General features: G+C 40.1%; 1 protein-coding gene across 1 annotated transcript in view; it reads right to left on the minus strand.

The window, feature by feature from the left end:
• LOC122812025 (protein transport protein Sec24C-like) overlaps nt 1-24,952 on the minus strand; it is a 784,735-nt gene that overhangs the window by 509,957 nt on the left and 249,826 nt on the right. Inside the window, exons 8-9 of the mRNA XM_044084258.1 lie at nt 2,942-3,057; nt 146-258 (exon numbers count right to left, since the gene is read on the minus strand). Of these exons, the coding sequence (XP_043940193.1) occupies nt 146-258; nt 2,942-3,057 (229 nt within the window). The remainder of the gene's footprint in view (nt 1-145; nt 259-2,941; nt 3,058-24,952) is intronic.

Here is a 24,952-nt window from a genome sequence, read left to right on the forward strand (position 1 = left end):
TTTGTTAAACTAATTGGTAATATCAGCACTGCAAGACGGTGGAGCATTTATTCATTAAGGATCTGTTTCATACCCATTCATACCCCTCCTTCATATAAATATATGTACCAACATATATTTATATACACCAACATGAACTTCTTACCCAGGTGAGGACATCAGGTGCTTTAACTCTTCACAGACTTGATGGACTACTCCATGTCTCACAGCATTCTGGGACACGTCGATTAAGAAAATAAATGCAGGGGTGACAGTAACCTAATAAAATAGTTACATAATATTTTAATATGATCTCAGAATTCAGATATGATGAATGACTGGATTATTGCTGGCTAATTTAATCTTAATAAATGCATACAAAATATGAAACAAAGCACAGCACATACAGTTTGAAGGGATTACACAAAAGGAAGCAATCAATTTATAAGACAGATGTTGGGTTCTTGCTATCAGAGCTTTTGGGTTGGATATGCCATTCCAGAGCCACATAATGCACAAATGTGTCTTACAAGTTTTAAACTTTCTGCATCCTGCCCCTTTTCTCAAGAGACCAGGTAAACCCTTAATCATAAAGTCTCTAAAAATTTTCCAAGTCTGGATTATAACTTGTACACCTTGACCCAACAGACAGACAAGGGATTTGTTATTTTACTCTAGCTAAATTCAAAGGTCTGTCTGCTCCTAGCCAAGCTTTATTGGCTAGAATGTACCAGTATAAAATACAAAAGTCAAAATAAAAAGTCATGAGCATTCAGAAGTTATACATCTGAAACAATGGCATGTCTAAAGGAGTTGTTTTCATATATCCCACGCATCTCCACTGTAGGAGGATTAAGGTATGACACAATGAAGACTTTAGCTTTGCTGGGTCTTTCTTGGAGTTTTTACCAAGTGGTTTGGGTTGCCTGCGTGACTTTCACCCTCTGGTTAAGTGCTAGAAGCACTGACACATCATCGTGATTCAGGCAGGCTCCAGCTGATGGGCCTACTTTACTGCCACTTCATTACTACAAATATCCACTAGATGTGACAGAAATCCTCTAACACTCCCTCCCTCAAAAATAAATCTCAATTCCAGTTCCATTTTCAGTACACCAAGGTCTCTACTTTCCATATTAAAATATTCATTCATTTCTGATACCCATTTTATCCTACTCTGGTTCAGCAGCTGTAAACCTGCACAGTGTACAGTTTGTATCACAGAGTCTCACAATGCAGCAGGCCTGCTTCAAAAATGCAACACAAGTTGAAACAGTTTTATTAACTCGCAGATGCAATTAAAGTTTGCTTTATCACTCATATGGGTCACAGAGCTTAAAACTTGTTAACTGATTTCAGTTACACAATTCCAGTCTATAACTATTACTTATGTTTTAACAGTGTGTGGGGGAGGGGATCACTTAAATGTAAGCATCTCTGCATTAAAATATCTGTCAGTTTTAGACTATAGATGATGTTATGACTTTTGGGCTATGTATCATAGATTTCTGCTGGAGAAATAACTTTAGCATCATACCAAACATGAATATCCAACACAAGCACGTAGCTGAAGAAACACTAGTTTCAGCGACAATGCCCTTACTAATGAAGTCTATACAGTGAATAACTAAGAAACTCAATTAGAAGTAAATGGCTTGGTTGAACACAAGTCTTTCTCAGCTGCCTAACTTCTTTAAGCAGGGTATTACACAAACTGCACTTACCAAAAAGAGAATTCACCCACATTTAGGAACACAGTCCTTGCACATCTGTCTATGCCATTTACTGATCTAGACAAACTAGATGAGTGGGTGAGGGGAAGATTGGCACATCAAAAATACAGGTGGGATGGGAAGGTAGACTGGTGAGATTATTTGACAAGGAAATGAGTCAAGCTCCTAGACATGTCACCAAATTACGACAATTCAGATTATTTGTTTGGAAATGTCTTCACAGATATTTTTACAGCCCAGCGAAGTTGGACAGTATGTGTTAGAGGCCAGTGGTACATGCTACAGGTACAACACGAATGTAAGGGGTACTTAGGAACATGTATTCTGGGACTATGAGGGGTTAAAACAGTTTACACATCTGTTTCTATCAAAGACCTAATATCTTTACTTACTATAATGGCAAAGGAGGCTATAACCAAAGATGGAGATCTAGGGAGAGACCAGATGAAAAAGAGGTAAAGAAAATGATGAGGGAGGCAAAAGATTTGGAATTCAGGGAAAAGAATTGGAATGAGGCAAAGCACCAGCCCCAAAAATGGACTAAATGGGAATTACTGAATACGGAAGTTCCAGACATTTAGTAAATTGAATCGTTCTCTCCTAGTGGATGAGAATTATATAAATAAATCTAAAATTGATTTGGTTCGTACTGTACTGGGATTTGTATAGAGTCTAAGAAATTGAACTGTGGAAGGTATATTTGCTTTAATTTGAAGACTGTGAAAAGAGAAATTACCTTTTTTATTATTATTTTGAATTATATATTAATGGTTTGCAGACACTGCTCTAATTGCTGCTGGGCACTTTTTGTGTACCTTACTGAACTGTATATGCCATAATATCTGTTATATACATTTAATAAAAAAAAATACAGTTTGAAAAAAAAAATCACCTCTAGGGGGGTCACCAGGGTTACCACCTGTCTATTTTTACATAGGACAGTCCCTATTTGGGCAGTTGTGTCTTTATAGGGCAAAAATGATTTCCTAAATTTTCTGTAACAGTTACATAAAAGAGAGAGTGTGCATTAAATATTTTAGAAGCAAGTAAATGTAAGAAAGAGAAAGTCAAACAGAGAAGCAGATGCATGCATCTTGTGCTACTGAAGAGCATTCTCTAAAAAAATTTCATTGGCAAGGCTACATGAAGTGAGTCAACAGTAGGAAAATAACTTTTTAATAAAGAGTCATTAACAACTGGAAGTCAAAATATATTGAGAATGTAAAAACCTTGTTTGGATGTTCCTCAGTAAGAAACTCGTATGTGCCTCGGGTCAGCTCTGCTCGGCGATGGTGGTCCACTCTTTTACCCATGCGATCAGTGTGCTGGTAATACCTCCATGGAACTGAAAAACGTTTAACAAATAAATAATTAACTGGAGCAGAGCAAATCGTTAACCACATTCCATCACCTAGGGTCCCCTTTGTGCTTGTTTTTTATCTGTGCTCTTCCGACTGCTGTATATACAACAGTCAGCTAAGAGGATATAAAAAAGGAGAAGACAAATGTGATTTATTGTATCTTTATAATTAAATTAAAATGGCAAAACTCCCATACTCCCACCTTTGGTAAAATTAATGGTCTGAAGTGTCGAGTTCCTGAGAATAAGAATGTACCACTACCAGTGTGAGCTTGTCCTAGTGGTGTGAAGAAACAACCTGCTTGTGGCAACACTGTGACAGTGCAACCACTGGTGACTCCCTACAGATTTGAGCTTAGTTTAGTGGTGTGAAAGCATAAACTGCTTGTGACAATACTCTATGCCACCACCAGTGACTCCTTATAGCTGAAAACTTGTCCATTGGTGTGACAATCTGCTTGTGGGAAAAACACTCTGTACCATCACCAGTGACTGTCTACAACTGTGAGCTTATCTTAGTGGTGTGAAGGGACAAACTGTTAGTGATAATACTCTCTGCCCTCACCAGAACTCTCTATAGCTGTGAGCTTGTCTTAGTGGTATGAAGATATAAACTGTATGTGGCAATACTCTGTGGCACATCAGTGACCTCAAAGCAGTTTTGAGCAAAACACTCAGTAGGGTAAGGCCTTGAATATGATGCTATTGCTTCTTTTGTCTTTCTCTGGAGGAGAGAAGATTTGCTGTCCTACTCTTTCACACTTTTCAGCCCTCTGTATGGTGTGCTATCCACATGCAAATTTAGTATGGATTAGGTTGGAGTCAAGGAGGAAGAAGAACCACATGAAGATGGCAAAAGTGAACACATGAAAAAAATTACAACAGAAAATATCCTTCTAATAAACTAAATTTATATCCATTTCGAACACTGACAGGCTTGAAAAGGAAATACAGCAAATACTTTAAACTAGTCTTTTCCGCTACAAAATATTTTGTTCCTAGGAGATGCCAACCTTGACTGGTCAGGGAGAGACAATAGTCCACATGCCTAAACCTTGATGGAATAGATTCCTGAACAGGTAGTAATGTGTTACATACTCACCCACACATGAAAATGAAATCTGCACACCCATAGAAAATATACCAAATATATTTATAATCTTTAGATGCTAGGATTCATCTATAGTGACAACAGTCGCATTGTAGTGCTCTGATCATCGAAGTCCCACAGAACTCTGACAGTTACACTGAGTTTAGAAAATCCTCAGATCATATATCCTAAAAGCTAATGAGGAAAAAAACTGAAAACTTTTAACTACATTGCCTGTTAACTGCAGGATGAACAAATCTCCCTTAGGTTTAGGAAAGTTAAATATGGCTACCATTGATGGATTACTCCCTATGACACTTTTTGACTTCGTGAGCTTCACTTACCGCAGGTGTAAAGGTTTAGTGACCCACTACTCAGTGAGCTTCACCTATGGCTGGTGTAAGCTTTAGCGGCTCACTAGCCAGATATAAAGTTTGGTGGCCCACTGCTCAGTGTGCTTCATGCATAATGGGTATAAGGTTTGGTGGCCTACTGCTCAGTGAACTTCACCTGTGACAGATGTAAGGTTCTGTATCCTACTGCTCAGTGACTTACACCTGTAACAGGTGTAAGATTTGGTAACCTACTGCTTAGTGAGCTTCGCCTGTGACAGGTGTAAGATTCAGTGGCCTACTGCTCAGTGAACTTTGCCTGTGACAGGTGTAAAGTTTGGTAGCCTACTGCTCAGTGAGCTTTACCAGTGACAAATGTAAAGGTTTGATGGCTTAATGCTCAGTAAGCTTCATGGTTAATGTGTGTAAGGTTTGGTGGCCTACTAATCAGTGAGCTTTACCAGTGACAGGTGTAAGGTTTAGTGGCCCAACGATCAGTGAGCTTTACCAGTGACAGGTGTAAGGTTTAGTGACCCAACGATCAGTGAGCTTTACCAGTGACAGGTGTAAGGTTCAGTGACCCAACGATCAGTGAGCTTTACCAGTGACAGGTGTAAGGTTCAGTGACCCAACGATCAGTGAGCTTTACCAGTGACAGGTGTAAGGTTCAGTGACCCAACGATCAGTGAGCTTTACCAGTGACAGGTGTAAGGTTCAGTGACCCAACGATCAGTGAGCTTTACCTTTGATAGATGTAAAGATTTGGTGGCCCATTACTTAGTAAGTTTCATCTATGATGAATGTCATGTTTGGTGACCAAGTGCTCAGTGAACTTCACCTATGATGAGTGTAAAGTGTAGTGGTTCACTGGTCAGTAAGCTTCAGCTAACAGAAGTGGGAAAACACTGCTCAGTCAGCTTCACTTATGGCAGGTATAAAGACTTGATGGTCCATTGCTCATTAAGTTTCACCTTTGATGGATATAAGGTTTGGTTGCCCAATCTCAGTGAGCTTCAAATTATGATGTAAGGTTTGGTGGCCCATTGTTTACTGAACTTTACCTATGACAGGTGTACAGTTTGGTGGTCCACTGCACACCAAGCTTCACCTATGACAGGTTTAAGGAATGGTGACTGACTGCTCAGTAGGCTTCACTGCAAGAGCTGTAAGGTTTGGCTGCAAACCGCTCACTGATCTTGAATCTCACTGGCTTGCTATTTAAAAGCTTTCTTACAACTACATAAGACCATTTTACTACAAAAGTAAGGCTTACTAGCTTACTGTTGTGACTGATTTAAGGTCACTTACTTGCTTGTCGATAACTTTATTTATTATTGAAGTAAAGTTCACTGGCCTGTGGATAAGCTAAATTATGACTGATGATGCACGTCTCAACACCCTGTTGATCAATGATCTCACTTTTTGATAAAATATGGTCCAACTGCTTTTACTGCATAATTTCATTTAATAATGATGCGATTTTCAGTGGCTTTCTTATACAGATCTATGTGTGAACAATACCTTACTTAGAATACTGCTTTATGATTTTATCACTTTATGTCTCAATGGCCTGCTATTTTATGAGATTACTTCAATCAATATAAGGCTAACTGGCCACTGCTCTAGCATTTGCTTGCAGCAGATGCACAAGGCTCACTGACTTGCTGTTCTATAACTAAGGCTAATGTAAGGCTTGCTGGCCTACTGCTTCATGACTTCACCTATGACACATGTAAGGCTCACTGGTTTGTCACTCCATGACCTTATCTGACTTATAAAAGGCTGAGTGACCTGTATCATGAACTCCATTATGTCTGATATATGTTCGACTGGCTATTACAATGTTAGTTTGTTTACTGCCAGGAGAAGGTTCACTAGCTTGCCACTCCATGAGCTCACCTATTACAAATGTAGGTCTCACTGTGCTACTACTCCATCGGTTTACCTATAAGCAATACTACATTCAGTGTCCTACTGCTCCATAAGCTCACAAATAACACATGTAAGTTCAATGGTGCAGTGCTGCATGAACTGCCTGCCACCAGTGGAAAGTACTTTTCTTTGTTACTCCATGAGTTCAGCTACAATCATTGTAAACCACAGTGACCTTCTGCTCTATGAACTCGATTCAAATGTATAACTGATGTAATGTAGACCAAGCCCATAGCTACTGTAAAGTTCAGTGGATTTTTGTCCTATGAGACTGACTGAAACTGATATAAGCTTCACAAACCTACTGCTCTGTAAGCTTGTTTTTAACAAAAATAAGGCTCATTGGCCCAATGCGGCACAATTCTGTCTATTACTGATAACAGGCTCAATGCCTTTAATGTTCCAGGAACACACCTATGATAGACAGCAGTCTCGCTGACTAGCTGTTGCATGAGCTGACCTATCACTAACCAGCTGCTACATGAGATAGCCTATCAATGAGCTGGCTTATCAGTGACCAGTTGCTGAATGAGCTGGCCTATCAATGACCAGATACTGCATGAACCAGCCTTTCATTGACTGACTGACTGCTGCATGAGCTGGCCTATCACTAACCGGATGTTGCATGAGCTGGCCTATGCCTAACCAGATGTTGCATGAGCTGGCCTATGCCTAAAGTAAGCCTCATCATTAAATTGCTTTATCAATTTGGCTATGAGCTACATTAAAGCTTACTATCCCTGCACTCCATTACTTCTCATGTAGCAAAACATAAAATTTACTCCCCTACTCTTCCATGAATCCTTTTATCAAAGGTGTAAATTCACTGGCCTACTGGTCCATATGTTTGCCAGCAAGATAAATAAGGCCAATGGGCCTTCTGCTCCATTACTTAATTTATGACCATCTATGATTCACATTCACTGCCCTGTAACTTCAATGTTTCCCATACGGTAATGCAGAGCTTATTGTTCTTCTGCATAATGACATCTAAGGCCATTGTTAGTCTTATTTGTCTGTTGTTCCATGAGAGTATCCATGGGCAGCATGAGATTCTTTGGGCTGCAGTTCCATAAGCTCACTTACAGTATCTTTCCTCCTTTTTCAGGTGAACAGTTAGGTCCTCTTATGTCCACCCAAACAAGCCATTCATTCTTCAAGAGGCAAGTCCTAAGATGATGCATTCTTTTTGGGATGAGGGGGTAAGTATTGAATGTGGTGCTGTCATTCCCTGGGAATCATATTTTTTCTAATTTCCTCCTGCACATGGCTTCTGCATCACAAAGTGTTATTGTGCAATGGGCATGCATTGTGACATATCTCCTATTTCCACAAGGGATGTCCCTTCAACAGCCTAGCTCTCCCTTAAAAGAAAAGTATCATCAATGACCCCCAGTATCCACCAAGGATTCTAGAAGGAGTCTGCACACCACGCATGTGACGCTCAACCCTTCCCCCTACCCTAAGAGACAGGCGAACAGGTCCTGCCTTGTCAATACTTTCTCATCTCAGCCAGTTCTTCCAACACCTAGACATCTTAATCAACCCCAGGCTGTCTGGGTTTTAGTCAGAGTTTTATTCTTCTATGTCACAGAACTGGCATAAGCTCACTTACAACTGATGTAAAGCTCTATGACCACTGGTCTGCAGCTTCATGAGCTCACTGGCATAACCTGGGGGGGTAAAGGGGGCACCCAATCTGGGTGCAAAGTGTTAGGGGACGGAAGTGGCAGATGCCACTTGCTCTTCCATACATTACCAGCATTAAGAAATGAATACCAGAATATTATTACAATCAAAATTGAGGAGCTTTAGCCTTTACATGTGTGGCATAAACTGTAACAGCTTCTTTTCATAAATGTATCATGTACTTTGCTACAATTTAAACTTTTTTTTATAAATGTATCATGCACTTTGCTACAATTTAAAAGGAAATAAGAACTTATTTTGCTTCTCAAGTCCAAGGACAGGATCTTTTTTTTCGGCTAGATTGGGGTACAGCACTAGGCACCAGAACAGCAACAAGCTACACCTCTGCTCATTTATCACAGATGCAAAGTCAATGGCCTTCTGCTACATGAACTCACCTATCATTTTCATAAGACTCACTGGCCAGCCTAGCCTACAAACTGTCAATAACTGATGCAAGGCTGGATGGCTTGGCATGCTTATGACTTACACTCAGTGTAATGACCACTAACCTATAGCCCCATGAACTCTTATGTGCCTGATGTGACACTCACTTGTTTGCTGCTCCATGGGGTTGTTGTAGCTCATGTAATACTCAGTGAAGCCCACTGGCCGCTGCTCCCTGACAAAACTCTTGGTGATGTGAAGTTCTGCAGACCTCTTTCAATGAACTTGGAAACAGTCAGTGAAAGATCCAGTAGCTGATGCTTCATGACAAAGCTCTTAGTGATATGAAATTCTGCAGACATCTCTCCCTGAATTGGAAACGGTCAAAGGCACAGTGGCTGATGCTCCTCGACAAAGATCTTGGTGATGTGAAGTTCTGCAGACCTCTCTCCATGAATCTGGAAACAGTCAGTGAAAGATGCAGTGGCTGGTGCTCCCTGACAAAGCTCTTGGTGATGTGAAGTTCTGCAGACCTCTCTCCATGAATCTGGAAACAGTCAGTGAAAGATGCAGTGGCTGGTGCTCCCTGACAAAGCTCTTGGTGATGTGAAGTTCTGCAGACCTCTCTCCATGAATGTGGAAAAAGTTAGTGAAAAGCAGAATGGCTGCTGCTCCCTGACCTTGCCTATAATTAGTTCAAATACAAAGCTTAGTGACCCGCTGCTGCATAAGTACAGGTCTCACTATCTTGCTATATCATTGGCTTGCCTACAGCCAGTGTCATTCTTAGCAGTATTCTCCTCCTTGTGTGGCTGATGCAAAGTCTGCTGACCTCCTGGCTCTCAGACTGAATATGGCCATAGGGTTCGTGGTTCCATAAGCTCAGCTGTGAGCGCTGCATGGCTCAATGAAATTCATTTCCAGGCTTCTTTTTGCCTGCCCCCCCCTCCAGTGTTGTGGCAGTAACTACACATATATACTTCCACCTCTTTGTCCCAGAAATAAGGCAAATGTTCAAAAATAGTTTAATTGATAACTATGCCAATTGCAACAAAATGATATGCAAAGTTTTCAAAAACACATTTTTCTGCAAGGGGGAAGCTCCTAGCATCTCTCTCTATTCACAGCTCCATGGCCAAGAGGGATAAAGCCCTGATTGTGACCAAGATGACCCCATAATTCACTAGCAATGCAGGCATTGAAGCAGCAGACAAGACAGGATGAGAGTGAGTGACTGATACTGGTCTGCCCATGGGGGGAAGGGGGTGGGGGAAGAGTCTAGCTTACTGCAATATTAACATTTACTGAAGGGAGAGAGAGAGATGAGTGTCTGACATGCAGTGTATAGGTCAGGGATTTGGTTCTGCTAGGCCACATCCAATTAGTAGCCTTCATAGACAATAAATAGTAATTCAAGTATACTAACAGGGGAAGGCATAGCAGGCCCTTGCATCTACAAGTGTGCAGCTGCGAGGGGAGAGATTAAGGCTCAGATAAAGGGAAATAACTCTTGGTTGCCTGGATGAAGTTTTGTTATGTCTGGCTCTCATGCACTTGATGAGAGATGAATGTGCACAATCACAACACCAGTTTACTGGTCAGCATCCATGTGGAAAGAAAAACAACTGAAAGAAAAGACTAATGTGAACAACTCCGAAATTAGTGCACTTTGAGGCAAGGGCAAACCTGTCAATCTCTTTCACCGAAAGCAAATTTTCGCCATGTTTTCTGGCCTTCATGTTATTGTTATAGTTCCCTTTGGTATTAGTCTGGCCTTACACCGTCCTATCACCCACAATGTCAGCTGAAACGTGGACAGGTGGGGATGGATAAGAGATCCCTTGTCTTGTGTGATTAGATCTACCCTGTGAGGTAACTTCTGATGATTGCCCCTGGCTAGATGCAGAAGAAGAGGGAACCAGTGCTGTCATGGCCAAAAGGGAGTCACCAACAAGATTTTGGGAGCATCCTGTTGAATTTTGAGCAGGACTTTTGGAATGAGAGGAAGGGGAGGGAATGCATAAAGAAACATCCCCTTCCAAGAGAATGAGAGGGCATCCACCTTCCATACCAGAGGACCTGGGACTCTAGCACAAAACAGAGGAAGTTGTCTTTTCAGAGGGGAAGAAGAAAGATCCACTTGAGGAGTACCCCACTAGTGGATAATGTCCAGAAACATATCCCTGTGAAGCATCCATTCGTGGGACTGAGTTAAGAACCTGCTTAGGGTGTGTGCCACAATGTTCTGACAGGAAGAGATATAAACTGGCTGAACAGTCACTTAACTCTTGACAGCAAGATCCCATACCAGATGTGCCAAACACCAAAGAAGATAAGAACTCGTTCCTCCCTGTTTGCTGATATACCACACCACTGTGGTATTGTCTCTGAATACCTTGAGAAGCCATGGAGAAAAGCAAGACTGAAAGGCCTGAAGAGCCAGCAGAAGAGCTCTCATCTCTCTGACATTAATGTGCACCTTCTGCTAAGGCAACCACACCCCCTGTTACTTTAGGGAGCCAAATGTCACCCCGCCCCATCCTGTGTCTGAGGCATCTGTGAACAATTCCTGAGAGGGAAGATGGGGATGAAAATGGATCCCTGGATTCAGAGACAATTGATGAATCCACCAGAGAAGTTCCTGTCTGAGGCAAGAAAAAAGAGGAACTAGAAATTCTGGTGGATGAGCATGCTGAAGCCACACTGACTTCAGAAACCAATGAAACTTTCTCATATGAAGTTTGGCCAGAGGGAGCATCAGAATGGTGGATGACATAAAAGCACAAACCACCACTATAGAGTCACGAACCTCTTCCTTTAATGTTAGTTCCACAATTCAAAGTCAATAAAAAAGTGAATGCAAGTAAAATCACAGTACAGTTAAGCGCTTTCACCCAGGAATCTCCTGAGCTTCATCAGAACATATGATTATTGAAATAGTCACCCTTTTTATACAACTCACAAATTTCCCCCAATGAGTTCATCTCGTTAATATTAATTAACATGATGTCATCCATTAAACTAAATACTCGTTCATTTACTATATTATTTCACTGTCAAAAATATTTGTGCTTTAAAATATGCTTTAAGCATATACAAAATATAAACTAAAATAAAATGTTAGTACAAGCAGTCATGTTAAGCATAAGCTTAATTCCAACAAATAAGCATTTTAATTCCAATTACAGTTTTCTGCTTACAATGAACTACATATTCTTATAGCTTAGCTGCCCTTAACTTTAGGACACTATTAATGCTCAAGTGATCATTTAACCCTGTTTTTCTTGTTGCATCCAATTTTAGCTGCCAGTATAACTCTTTACATTCCAAACGAGCTTCCCATAAACCACCCCTTGCATCCTGTTTCACTTGTTCCAAAACATAGAACTTAAAACTACTATCTGCACATTCTTTCAGGTGCCTATACAGTGCATTTGTGTCTTTTTGCATGGAGACCTCATACATATGTTCATATATACGCCTTCTCAAAGGTCTCTCCATCTTGTTTATATAGAAACTATTACATTTTTCACAAACACTAATGTATACCACTCCCTTGCTATTACAATTAAAATGTTCCCTAGCCTTCATTTTAAACTTCCTTGTAGGGATATTAATACCGTCTTGTTCTAAAATGTTTCCACACTGTTGGCAAATTCCACACTTGTATGTACCACACCTCTTCTGAGATCTCCCTATCACATTCCCTGATTCATGGTACTCCAACATTTCTTTAATATTCATGTCCCTTTTCTTTATAAACATTGGTGTCAAGGGAATATACTTGCTAATCTCAGTATTTGTACTCAAAACCTTCCAAAATTTCTTGATAATATTTTCAATATCAGTTGAAAAAAACATGCGCGTGTGAATAAATGTTAAATCATAATGGGCACCTTGTTCACCTTTATTCTTGTTAGTAACACCTAGCTCCTTCCCCAAAATTGGTTCATATTTCCCAATTCTATACTTTTTTACTTCCCTTGTTAGCTGATTTATAAGGTAACTGGGGTACCCTCTTTCCCTAAAAAATTGTTTCAATAATTTAATCTCATCCAAGAATGTTAAATCCTCACTACACATTCTCGAGGCCCTAATCAACTGACCCTTGACTATGCCCTTCTTCTGATTGTAAGGATGTTCATTGTCATAATGTAAATAAGCATTAGAATGGGTAGGTTTCGATATATTTTGGACTGGAATTTGTTCTCTTCAAGTTTTTTGTATATAGTCACATCCAAATAATTTATGTTTTTTCAACTTTTTGTGAGAAAAATGATAATAACGTAATATGAACCCGGTTTTATAGATAATGCTTGTAACTCCGAAACCCTCCTAGCTGAAGTGACAGCCTCTAAGAAAACAGTCTTCCAGGTTAAGAACTTCAAGTCACAGGATGATGCAGGTTCAAAGGGGGGAAGAATTAAACGGGATAATACAATATTTAGGTTCCATGGAGGTAGAGGTGGTTTAATGCGTGGTCTCAGCAGATTAGTACCTCTCAAAAAAGCTTTAAAAAGTCAATGGGACATAATGTTTGGTCCTCCTTCTCCAAAATGAAAATTTGAGATTGCTGCCAATTGAACTCGAATAGTAGCTGCAGCTGCTCCCTCATTAAAAAGCTTTGCTAAGAATTCCCGAATGGAAGATATAGGAGCTGAGAAAGGGTCGATATGATTTTTTTAAGGCCCAGAAGGAAAATCTTTTCCATTTGCTGATATATAATCTTCTCATAGAAGTTTTATGAGAAGAAATCAGGATATGTTGCACTGAAGGTGAAAGGTTAGGTAGCCTGGCTATGTTTGGAATCGGAGCAACCAAGTTGTCAACTTGAGGGTCTGAAGAGATGGCTGCAGCATTCCCAATGGATGGGTCAGAAGATCTGGCACTGGGTCCAGGATGAAGGCTCCTCCTGAAAATGAGGCCGCAAGAAGGGGAACCAGATTTGACAAGGCCAGTAAGGGGCTACAAGTATTAAGGTCCTTCCCAATGCACTGGCTTTCTGAAGAACTTTGAGAATCAATGGAAACGAAGGGAAGGCATAGAGGAGACCCGGGGGCCAATCGTGTACAACTGCATCCCTTGGGTGTTGCCCCAGAGGGGGAATTAGGGCAAAGTAGCTGTTGCATTTGGGGTTCATGGACATGGCAAAAAGATCACAGCAAGGCTGGCCCCATTTTCGGAAAATCATTTCCGCTACGTCTTGTTTCAAGGACCACTTGTGAGGCATCAATATTGTTCTGCTGTGTTTGTCTGCTATCACGTTGGATTTCCCCTGGATATGCATTGCTACCAGAAAGCATTGGAAGAAGGTTGCCCACTGCCACACTCTTAGGGCCTCTCGACAAAGGGGGTAAGACCTGGTTCCTCCTTATTTGTTTATATACCATACCACTGACATACTGTCCGTTTGGATCGCAATTTTCCTATTAATGCCCCCCCCCCCATCTGGAAAGCATCAGTGGTCACCGTGGCCAGTTGTGGTGGGAGAACAAAAGATCGACTTAACGTCAATTGATCAGAGTGAAGTCACCAAAAGGTCTCTCCTGCAAGATTCTGTTAACATAATATGGTGCGACATTGGAACTTCCTGCATGGACCACTGAGTGAACAGCAACCACTGTAGAATTCTCATGTGCAGCCGCGCTAACGGAATTACATTTATAGCTGCTGCCATGGTTGCAAGTACTTGTAGTACTGTCCTTGCTTGAGTCTTTCTTTTGAAAAGAAGGTCTAAAATCTGTACATGAAGCACTTGCACTCTCTCTGGTGGAAGCTTCACCATCAACTTTGTAGTGTCTAAATCTGTGCTTATAAAAACGATATGTTGAGATGGCAATAAGGCAGATTTTTTATAATTTACTGTGATCCCTAAATGAGAACAAAGTTTCAAAGTGTTGTCTCTTGCTTCTGTTAGTAGATGCTTGGTGGTGGCAGTTAGGAGCCAGTCGTCTAGATATGGAAACACTCGGAATCCTAAACATCTCAGGTGAGCCGTAACTACTGCAATACATTTGGTAAACACTCTGGGGGCTCTGGAGGCTGTAGTGTGACCAAAGGGCAGAGTTCAAAACTGGCAGTGACTGGCTCCCAGCTGATAGCGCAAATGACTCCTGGATTTTTATGTGGTAGTATGCATCCTGGAGATCTATAGAGCATATCCAATTGCTTTTCCCAGAAAGGGATGTATCAACTGCAGTGTTACCATGCAGAACTTTGTCTTTTTTCCAGATTTGTTCAGTCTGCTGAGATCCAGTATGGGTCTCCATTCCCCTGTTTTCTTCAGAACTAAAAGAACCTTGAGTAATTCCCGGATCCTATTTGGTCTGTGAGGACCTGTTGGATAACTCTTTTTTCTAGAAACTTCTGTATTTCTAGGGTTGCATGTTTCCTGTGACTGGGTGGAATATCCGGAATGTTTTTTATGCATGGAGCAAGAAAAGAAAAGGATATGGACTAACCTCTGGATATGATGCTTTGTACTCACTTGTCTTTTGTTATTTTTAGCCAGGTGTCTGGGTACAAAGATAATGGACCCCCAACTGCCTCCAGAGAGGGACAGATGAGCCTCCTTTCAGGAGCGCTGAAAGGGCTTGCCAAAGAAGGATTCTCTGTTGCCCTGGTTCTGCAGACTCCCTCTGCTGCATGGCCGACATGTTCCATTATTGCTTCCCCTTCTGCCCCTGGGGGAAGGCTTACCAGGTGTGTCTTGAAAAACTCTCTGGAATTTTCCAAACCACATTTTTCCCCCTTTTTGACCTTTTGGATAAGGTCTAGAAGGTGTGGAAAAATGGACTCCAATGGCAGAGAGTTTTCCCTTCCTGCTCACACCTGGTAAGTGTATCTTTGACTTAGGCCTAAACAAGGACAAGCCGTCGAAGGGGGCGTTAACAAAGGATGACTTGAAAGGTTCCGCAAAGTTACACAAGAGCATCCAGGAATGTCTCCTAAGGACAATTCCTGAACCCGCTGCTCTACTCGCTCCATCAGCTGCATAAGAAACGAACCTCTTGGGTGAGTTTACTACTGAATTTAAGGTGGAGAGCTGAGAAGACACTTTTATCTGATACCCCCACAGCTACTGAACCCTGGAGACTATCTCCAAGCTCCTTCAGGAGATCTCTCTGTAACCTGGTGAAGTGTGTAAGATAATTCAGGGACCTGAGTGTAAAGGTCGCTGAAGAAAGCATGCGCTTTCCATATCTGTCCATCATATGTGACTCTTTGTTCAGGGGGGTAGACAGAAGTGTACGTCTCTGACAACTCCTTCTTGGTGGCCGCCACCACCACCATAGCATCTACTAAGACACCTTTTGTGAGGAATGTTTTTTCTTCAGGCTATGTACGAAATTTATTTGGCCTCCGGGGGACAGGCTCCACTGAGTCTGGAGACTCCCACGCCTTTTGACAAACTAACACCATAAGTTCATCAAAAGGCAGAGACACCCAAGGGGCAGAAGGGTGAGACCCAAAAGCTTTCAGGTAGACAGACTCCTCATCAGAAGGGGTGATGGGCTTCCAGCTGCCTGTCTGGTTAAGGATTTCTAGAATGTCTACAAAGGAGACATCCTCACAGAGCAACCGTGGGGACTCTTCTGCATCATCGAGGTCTGTGTCAGATGTGACCAACTCCTCTGGGGAGTCCAAATGCTTCCTCTTACATAATCTCTTGTGAGGGACCTCTTCAGAAGGGCATTCTGGAAAGGTTTCGGAAGAGAAGGGTTCACCCACTGGGGCATCCTGAGGCCTTGGGTCTCCACATCTGTGTGGAATCGGTTGCGCCGAGACAGATACCGGTGCCTTTGGGGGAGGAATGACTGGATCTGAGAGTGGGGCCGCCCGTGGGGACAGCACTCTCCTCATCACCTCGAAGGCCCATGATCCAAGGAAGCTTCCGGTTCCGAAGAACTAGACGGTTTCCCTGGCACCAAGAAGGTTCATTCCGATGCAGATGTAGGAGTCGAAATCACACTCGCTGAGAACCCAAGAGGCAAGTTTGGATCCAAAGAAAACTCGATCTGACTGTCCTCTCTATACCTGACTGGAGAATAATGGCTCCTAAACTCCTCAGATAGCACCGAAGAAGTTGGAGCGGTCGGGGACGTAGTTCCTGAAGAAGGTTTCGGCTCCAATGGTTCCACTACTATCAGCTTCATGCATTCCAGCTCCAAGGCCCCCATTCGGGTCAGAGGAAGAATCGATGATGAAAAGGCAGGTCTGCTCGGTTCCAAAGCTCTCTGGGTCTGTTCCGACAAAAGTTTGGCTAGCGCCGGTGTCCTTAAAAGTCTCCGTACCATGCGATCCACATCATCGTCAGAAAGGATCCTGAAGAATTGAGAGGAGGGAGCTAGAGATCTTACAATCTGCTAAATAGGTGATCTTAGTGTCGGAGAAACTGGCTCCAGTTCTGGGGACCGGCTCCAAATTTGGAACAACAATGGCTCAGATGCAGAAGGAGCCAAGGTGGAGGGTCTCTCAGACCTGACAGATTTTGGTTCCGTGGAAGATAATTTAGGCTTTTTCTTTGACGGTTCCGATTGCTCTGAAGATGAAGAAGAAGATCTCTCTGAAGTCTTATCAGATTTTTGAGATGGAGAACAAGACTGTTTTACAAGACTCTGGCCTTCTTCTAAGGCCTCTGCAAAACAAGTTTTCAGTAACTCCTTTAACATCAGCTTGTTCTTTCTCTCCTGAAGCACCCTTGAACTAAAGGAGTGACAGACTGAGCAAGATTCTTGCAAATGTACTGCCCCCAGGCAGTATATACACACAGTATGGCCATCCTTGAGTGACATTTTCTGAGTGCATTTTGAGCACTTTGTAAACCCTGAAGGTTTTGCCTCTTTTGCTTGCTTCCACATGGTACAACAAGAACATCAACAAAGAACCAACACCATGATTACAAACAATAGGAATGAAGGCCCTCTAACTTAAGCGGGCTCAGCAACTCTCTAAATAAAATTAGCTAGCTCAAAGGAAAAAATATACCAACCCAGATAGTATGAAAAACAGACTCACTCAATTTCAAATTTTTAACTACTGGTAAAAGTCAGCTAGTCACATTGCTATAATACAGGGTTAGACAAAAAAAGGCTACCCTAAATATTCCAATCTAGATAATATAAACACACTCTTATCTATCCTATGCTATATAAGAAGCTATGCAGATACACACATTCTATTCAAAACTTTAACTATATGCAACAAGTTAACTAGACACACCTGTAATATAGGGTTAGAAAAAAGGAATACCCTATAACTAACTACGTGCATTAATCCAAGAAACAAACCTAAGTGCTCAACAAATGAGCCTAATAAGATAACACTACTGGTATAGGGGGAATAATTTGGGCCTAGATATACCGGCCCGGACACAACAACACACTTGAAAGGAACAAATGAGAAAAAAACACTTTCTAAATAGGCGTTAACTAATGAACAACTATCTATCTATCCATTTGTATTGAAAAAAGGTAAATAATTTAACAATTTAAGGATTATAATAAGAAAACATTTAGACAGAGCTAGATGAAGCACCCAATCTGTTTCAGCGGCAAACAAGATCTGGGGAATGCACTAGAACATCATGGAATAGGGAGTACGGCACGAGCTAGATGGAGACCTTGAGCTTTTGTAAAAGGCTGAGTCAGAACAGAGGATCAGTTCCGAACCCACAAGTACAGAATGAAAGCAATATAGGACAACTTCACATCAGAAGTTTGACCCTCAGAGTCTGGAAAATCAGAAATAAGTTGACAGGCTTCAGAAAGAAGAGCCAGCACACACCTAGAAATATGGGTGTGATAATAGCCCTAAAAGCTAGGGTAGCAGAAATGTAAACCTTTGTGTCCAGCCTGTCTACAGTTCTGCTGTCCTTGTCGGAAGGCAACAACTTGAATGAAGGAAGCAACTGAGATGGTTTATCAGAAGCTAAGGGCACTACAGAAGGGGCAGCAGCAGGACATTTATATAAAAAAGAACAATCCTCAGGAACCATATAAAAGCTATCAGGCTTCTTGGGGGGCGGGGGGAAGAAAATCAGGTATCTGAGAGGCATTGGAGAAAGCATCCAGTAAAGCAGCCAAGACAGGAGGAATAGCCGCAGGTTTAGAAGAGTCTAACTGCAACAACTCATAGTACCTTTTATGGATATCAGAGACCTGAGTACAATCCCACTTAAAAAAAATCCATGATCCTAAAGAGTGTCTCCCCAAAGAAAATTTCCTCCAAAGGAACATCAGGACTAATAGAGCCCTCCTCCTCTGACCCATAGTCCAAAGGAGAAGGAATTTGAGTAGAATAAGTTATGGATTTGTCAGCATAATCCGACTCATCCTCAGAAGAATCTTGGTCTATAGGGCTTTTAAGAGGAGTAGAGGACCAAGGAGGATCAGAAAATGAAACCCCAGGAGGAGACTTTAAGGACACTGAGGTATAAAATAACCCCTGAGTAAAAGCCTGCTGCTCACTTTGTGGATCCTTAGAAGCAGAAGAAAGATGTTTAAAGTTTTTTTTTTTTAAGGGAACATCCTGAGAAGGCTCAGATCCAGGACGACAGTCAAGAACAGTAGCAGGAACTTCTTCCCCAACTAGAAACTGAGGAACTCCCCTAGGCCCCTGAGAAAAAATCAACCGTGGTTCCCTCTGAACACCTGAGACAGATGCCAGCAAAGCCTCTTCAGACATGCTGCCAGCTGGATCCTCAATGGCCACCAACACGGTCGTGGCAGAGAAATCCAACAATACAGCCAGGTGACCCTCCAGGTTTGTAATGACCTCAAGAGAAACATCTGGCAGAGGCTGGACAGCAGAAGATTTCAGTCATACCTTTTTCACCTTCCTCTTCCCTAATGGCTAACCCTCCGGGTGGGAGATTCCTTCCATAGTATCTTTAGCAAGTAGCCTAAGACGCTGGTTCTTAAGATGCAAGGAAAGAGAAGAAAGTCTACTGCAAAGGGTTTTCGGAAAAAATGCCTGACAAATAGAACAAGACGTATGGTCATGAGAAGCACCTAAGCAAAAAAGATACTTATCCTGGTGGTCTCTATGGGGAATCTGTCTCCCACACTGGCATTTACCCTTCCTGAATAACATTAACCTCAAGGAACACAAAAAACAAGAAAAAAAAATCTCCAAATGGGGAACTTATCTTGCAAAAACAACAAACAGGTGTAGAAAGTCCCTGGAAAACGAAAATGCATTCAACTGGCAGAAAACGCACACAGGCAAACAGACTGACAGTGTAAAAGATACATTCAGACTGGCGGCAAAGAAGTTTTGTTTATGGTAAACCTGAACATCACCTTTATGCCCTATGTTATGCAGAGTGCATATGGTAACGTTCGGCATACCTTTTAAATTCAGAAGTCTTTGGAAGACTGGATGGACGTCAGGCTTCCTCTGCAGGGAATCCCACACAGTTAAGAATACTGCAGCAGTGAATGTAAGAACATCTTATAGAAATTACAGACTTTATAGCAGTAGATATATGCTAACAATCAAGTAGCTCTCAGTCAGTAAAGAAAAAAAAAAACAGGATAAGATGGAGATATGTGTTAAGCTTGGCAATGGTACAACATATATAACTTAACAGACACTGAAGTGGCACACAGTGATGAACTAGACACGTTACAACAATTTATATATAACACCAAACAAGATGCAGCAAGGAAAAATGAGCTGTTGGTAAAACAGTTCAAAAATATGTCACAAAACATCCAACAGACCAAACAATGTTGTAGGAAGTCATGACTTTAGTACTGTTTAAAAGTATCTTTTATTCATGAGGTAAGCGCTTTCATGGTGTCACCACCATTTCTTCAGACCATAACAAAGAACAGTATTTCACAAGACGTATATATATCTATGTATATATATATATATATATATATATATATATATATATATATATATATATATATACTCTCCAATTAATTCAAATAGACCAATAACAAGCTTCAATGCATTTGACTTTCTTAAAGACGTACAAACACTAAATTGCCATATTACAATATTCTATAAGTAAAATCACTTGAATGTTATTTTATTCATCACTACACAAGTTAAAGACGACAAAATTTCCTTTCATAAAAGCTAAAAAATACATAAAAATACATCTAATAAAAAATGCATGAAGAATATACCTAGCAGAAAAATATATATAGTGTTATATCAAAAAAAAATTATTTCTCACACTGCTTACTAAAGCATAAAATAAAACTACTTCAAAATTCCTTTTTCTTCAGAATCTGACAAAAAATACATAGAGAGTGTACCTAACAGAGAAATATGTGGTGTTATCTCAAAAAAACATTAATTTCTCACACACTTACTGAAGTATGAAATAGAACTACTTAAAAAGTTTCCTATTCTTCAGAATAGGTCTTATGGGGATTCTGTCATTGAGTCCTTTTCCTCTGTCTGCTTTTAGCCTAATTATCCACCTAATTTCTGAAGTTTCAGTATAGTTGGATATATCTCCCCCTCTTTCATTTTCCTTTATTTCTTCTATTGCTAAGAATCTGAATGTGTGCTGGTGTCCCTCCTGACTAACATGTTTCGCCAGCACATTAGTAAGGGTCCCTTTCCTAATGTGATTTATATGTTCCCTTATTCTATACCTAAATTTTCTATTTGTTTTTCCCACATAATATGCTGAGCAGACATTGCATACTGCCAAATAAACTATATTCATTGAGTTGCAATCAGCTGACACTTGAAAGGACAATGTTCGTCCTGTGTCAGGGTGATTAAAATTGTTAGTAGTGTCTATATAACAACACTGATTACGTGTTTTACAGGTATTGGTACCTCTTCTACTATTGTTCCTCATTGTTGTTCCCCTTGGATAACATTGCATCCTCTTTAAAGTTTTTCTGTTCTTGAAAAGAAAATTTGGTTTATCACCTACTATATTCCTGAGTTCATGGTCTGATGCTAAAATAGGCCAATGTTTCCTTATTACATCAGTTACTATGTGTGTATTTCTAGTATAGTATGTTGGTACCCTTACCCTGTGTTCACCTTACTTTTCAATGAAACTGTTCTATCTAAAGTCGTTCTAGATGAAAAATAGGGTTTACCTATATTCTTTCTCCATTCACCAGCCCCTTCTAATATTCCTTCTGTATGAGAGTCATTATAGCCCCTCCTTGACAACCTTTCCTTAAATTCAGTGAGTTCACATTTAAAATCATCATCCTTGGCAGTTAACCTTGATGTCCTTAAGGTTTGCCCCTTAACTACATTTCTAAAGATATGCTGGGGGTGCATACTTCCCTTGTGCAAAATTGCATTTCTGTGGCAATCTTTTCTATGTACTCTAGTTGAGAATTCATCCTCTGCATTGCACATTATCTTGACATCTAAAAAATCCAACTCATCATAAGAACTTTTGATGGAGAATTTTAAAAAGTGAATGCTTTGATTAATATATGTATGGAAGTTGGTTAACATATTTCTATCACCTTACCATAACATAAAAAGGTTGTCTACAAAGCGCCTATAAAATCTCAATTGTGGCCAGTTGTCATTATTCAAAACATATTTATTCTCCCAAATGGCCATCACTATGTTGGCATAACTATTCGCTGATGGTGTACCCATCGCCACCCCCTCTTTCTGCAAGTATAACTGATGTTCAGATAACATAACATTATTGCTCAAAATCAATTCCATGAGATGGCAAATCAAGTCAATCTTTACATCCTTCTCACCACTTTCATTGATTAGATATTCCTTTAAATATTCAACTCCCTCTTTGTTGGGAATTGAAGTAAAAAGTGAGTGGACATCCAAGCTTACTAGTAACATTCTATGAGTACATTTCTCTAACTCCAAAAATCCAAAAAGGTCTTCTAGAAAATGTTGGGAATCTCTCAATATGTACTTGTTTTTATTTACAATCTGTCTCAAGTGCTTCTCCACAAATATCGATATGGGTTGTGTGCTCCATCCATCCCCAGACACAACTGGTCTCATAGGAGGCTCTATTGAATTTTTATGGACTTTTGGCAGACCATGTATGCTAGGTGTTCTCGGGTGTTTCACTTTGAAATAATTATATTCAAAAGGTTCTCATAGAGGATTTCATCCATTCTCCTCAGCATAACATTCATTATTGTTCATATTTATTTCAGAATATATATTAGCATCACCCAGCATTTCATACATCCTACTATGGTAGTAGTTCTTATCCATTACTACTACCAAACCCCCCTTATCAGCTTGTTTGATAATTATTTGAAATAAATATGAATGGATGTCCACTCACTTTTTACTTCAATTCCCAACAAAGAGGGAGTTGGGTACACCATCAGCGAATAGTTATGCCAACACAGTGATGGCCAATTGGGAGAATAAATATGTTTTGAATAATGACAACTGGCCACAGTTGAGATTTTATAGGCGCTTTGTAGATGACCTTTTTATGTTATGGCAAGGTGATAGAAATATGTTAACCAACTTCCATACATATATTAATCAAAGCACTCGCTTTTTAAAATTCTCCATCAAAAGTTCTTATGATGAGTTTGGATTTTTTAGATGTCAAGATAATGTGCAATGCAGAGGGTGAATTCTCAGCTAGAGTACACAGAAAAGATTGCCACAGAAATGCAATTTTGCACAAGGGAAGTATGCACCTCCAGCATATCTTTAGCAATGTAGTTAAGGGGCAAACATCACGGTTAACTGCCAAGGATGATGATTTTAAATGTGAACTCACTGAATTTAAGGAAAGGTTGTCAAGGAGGGGCTATAATGACTCACATACGGAAGGAATATTAGAAGGGGCTGGTGAATGGAGAAAGCATATAGGTACACCCTATTTTTCATCTAGAACGACTTTAGATAGAACAGTTTCATTGAAAAGTAAGGTGAACACAGGGGTAAGGGTACCAACATACTATACTAGAAATACACACATAGTAACTGATGTAATAAGGAAACATTGGCCTATTTTAGCATCAGACCATGAACTCAGGAAAACAGTAGGTGATAAACCAAATTTTCTTTTCAAGAACAGAAAAACTTCAAAGAGGATGCTATGTTATCCAAGGGGAACAACAATGAGGAACAATAGTAGAAGAGGTACCAATACCTGTAAAACACGTAATCAGTGTTGTTATATAGACACTACTAACAATTTTCATCACCCTGACACAGGACGAACATTGTCCTTTCAAGTGTCAGCTGGTTGCAACTCAATGAATATAGTTTATTTGGCAGTATGCAATGTCTGCTCAGCATATTATGTGGGAAAAACGGATAGAAAATTTAGGTATAGAATAAGGGAACATATAAATAACATTAGGTAAGGGACCCTTACTAATGCGCTGGCGAAACATGTTAGTCAGGAGGGACACCAGCACACATTTAGATTCTTAGCAATAGAAGAAATAAAGGAAAATGAAAGAGGGGGGAGATATATCCAACTATACTGAAACTTCAGAAATTAGGTGGATAATTAGGCTAAAAGCAGACAGAGGAAAAGGACTCAATGACAGAATCCCTAGAAGACCTATTCTGAAGAAAAGGAAACTTTTTAAGTAGTTCTATTTCATGCTTCAGTAAGTGTGTGAGAAATGAATGCTTTTTTGAGATAACACCACCTATTTCTCTGTTAGGTACACTCTCCATGTAATTTTTGTCAGATTCTGAAGAAAAGGGAATTTTTAAGTAGTTTTATTTTATGCTTTAGTAAGCAGTGTGAGAAAAATTTTTTTTGATATAACACTATATATATTTTTCTGCTAGGTATATTCTTCATGCATTTTTTATTAGATGTATTTTTATGTATTTTTTAGCTTTTATGAAACGAAATTTTCTTGTTTTTAACTTGTGTAGTGATGAATGAAGTAACATGCAAGTGATTTTACTTATAGAATATTGTAATATGGCAATTTAGTGTTTCTATGTCTTTAAGAAAGTCAAATGCATTGAAGCTTGTTATTGGTCTATTTGAATTAATTGGAGAGTATATATATATATATATATATATATATATATATATATATATATATATATATATGTCTTGTGAAATACTGTTCTATGCTATGGTCTGAAGAAGTGGTGGTGACACCATGAAAGCGCTTACCTCATGAATAAAAGATATTCCAGCTTTTAAACAGTACTGAAGTCGTGACTTCCTACAACATTGTTTGGTCTGTTGGATGTTTTGTGACACATTACAACAATTGCTTTCATGGCAGTAATGCAATATATGATAACCTGCATGAAGTGCTATGACAAGGAAGATTTTGATTTAAACTAAGACTAATGGTTTAATGATTAGAAGGAGTAAGGGGGAATATTTAAGAAGGTAAATTGATCAGGTCAAAGTGGTTTCACTACTTTTTCCATGCAAAACAATCATAGAGTCATTACCCACCAGTCCGACAAATCCCAAAAGCCAGCACATCCTCTTGCTGTGATAGTGAAAAATGACTAA

The sequence above is a fragment of the Protopterus annectens genome, chromosome 9.part0, assembly GCF_019279795.1.
Source record: "Protopterus annectens isolate FY-2018-M chromosome 9.part0, PAN1.0, whole genome shotgun sequence".
NCBI classification, from domain to species: domain Eukaryota; kingdom Metazoa; phylum Chordata; order Ceratodontiformes; family Protopteridae; genus Protopterus; species Protopterus annectens.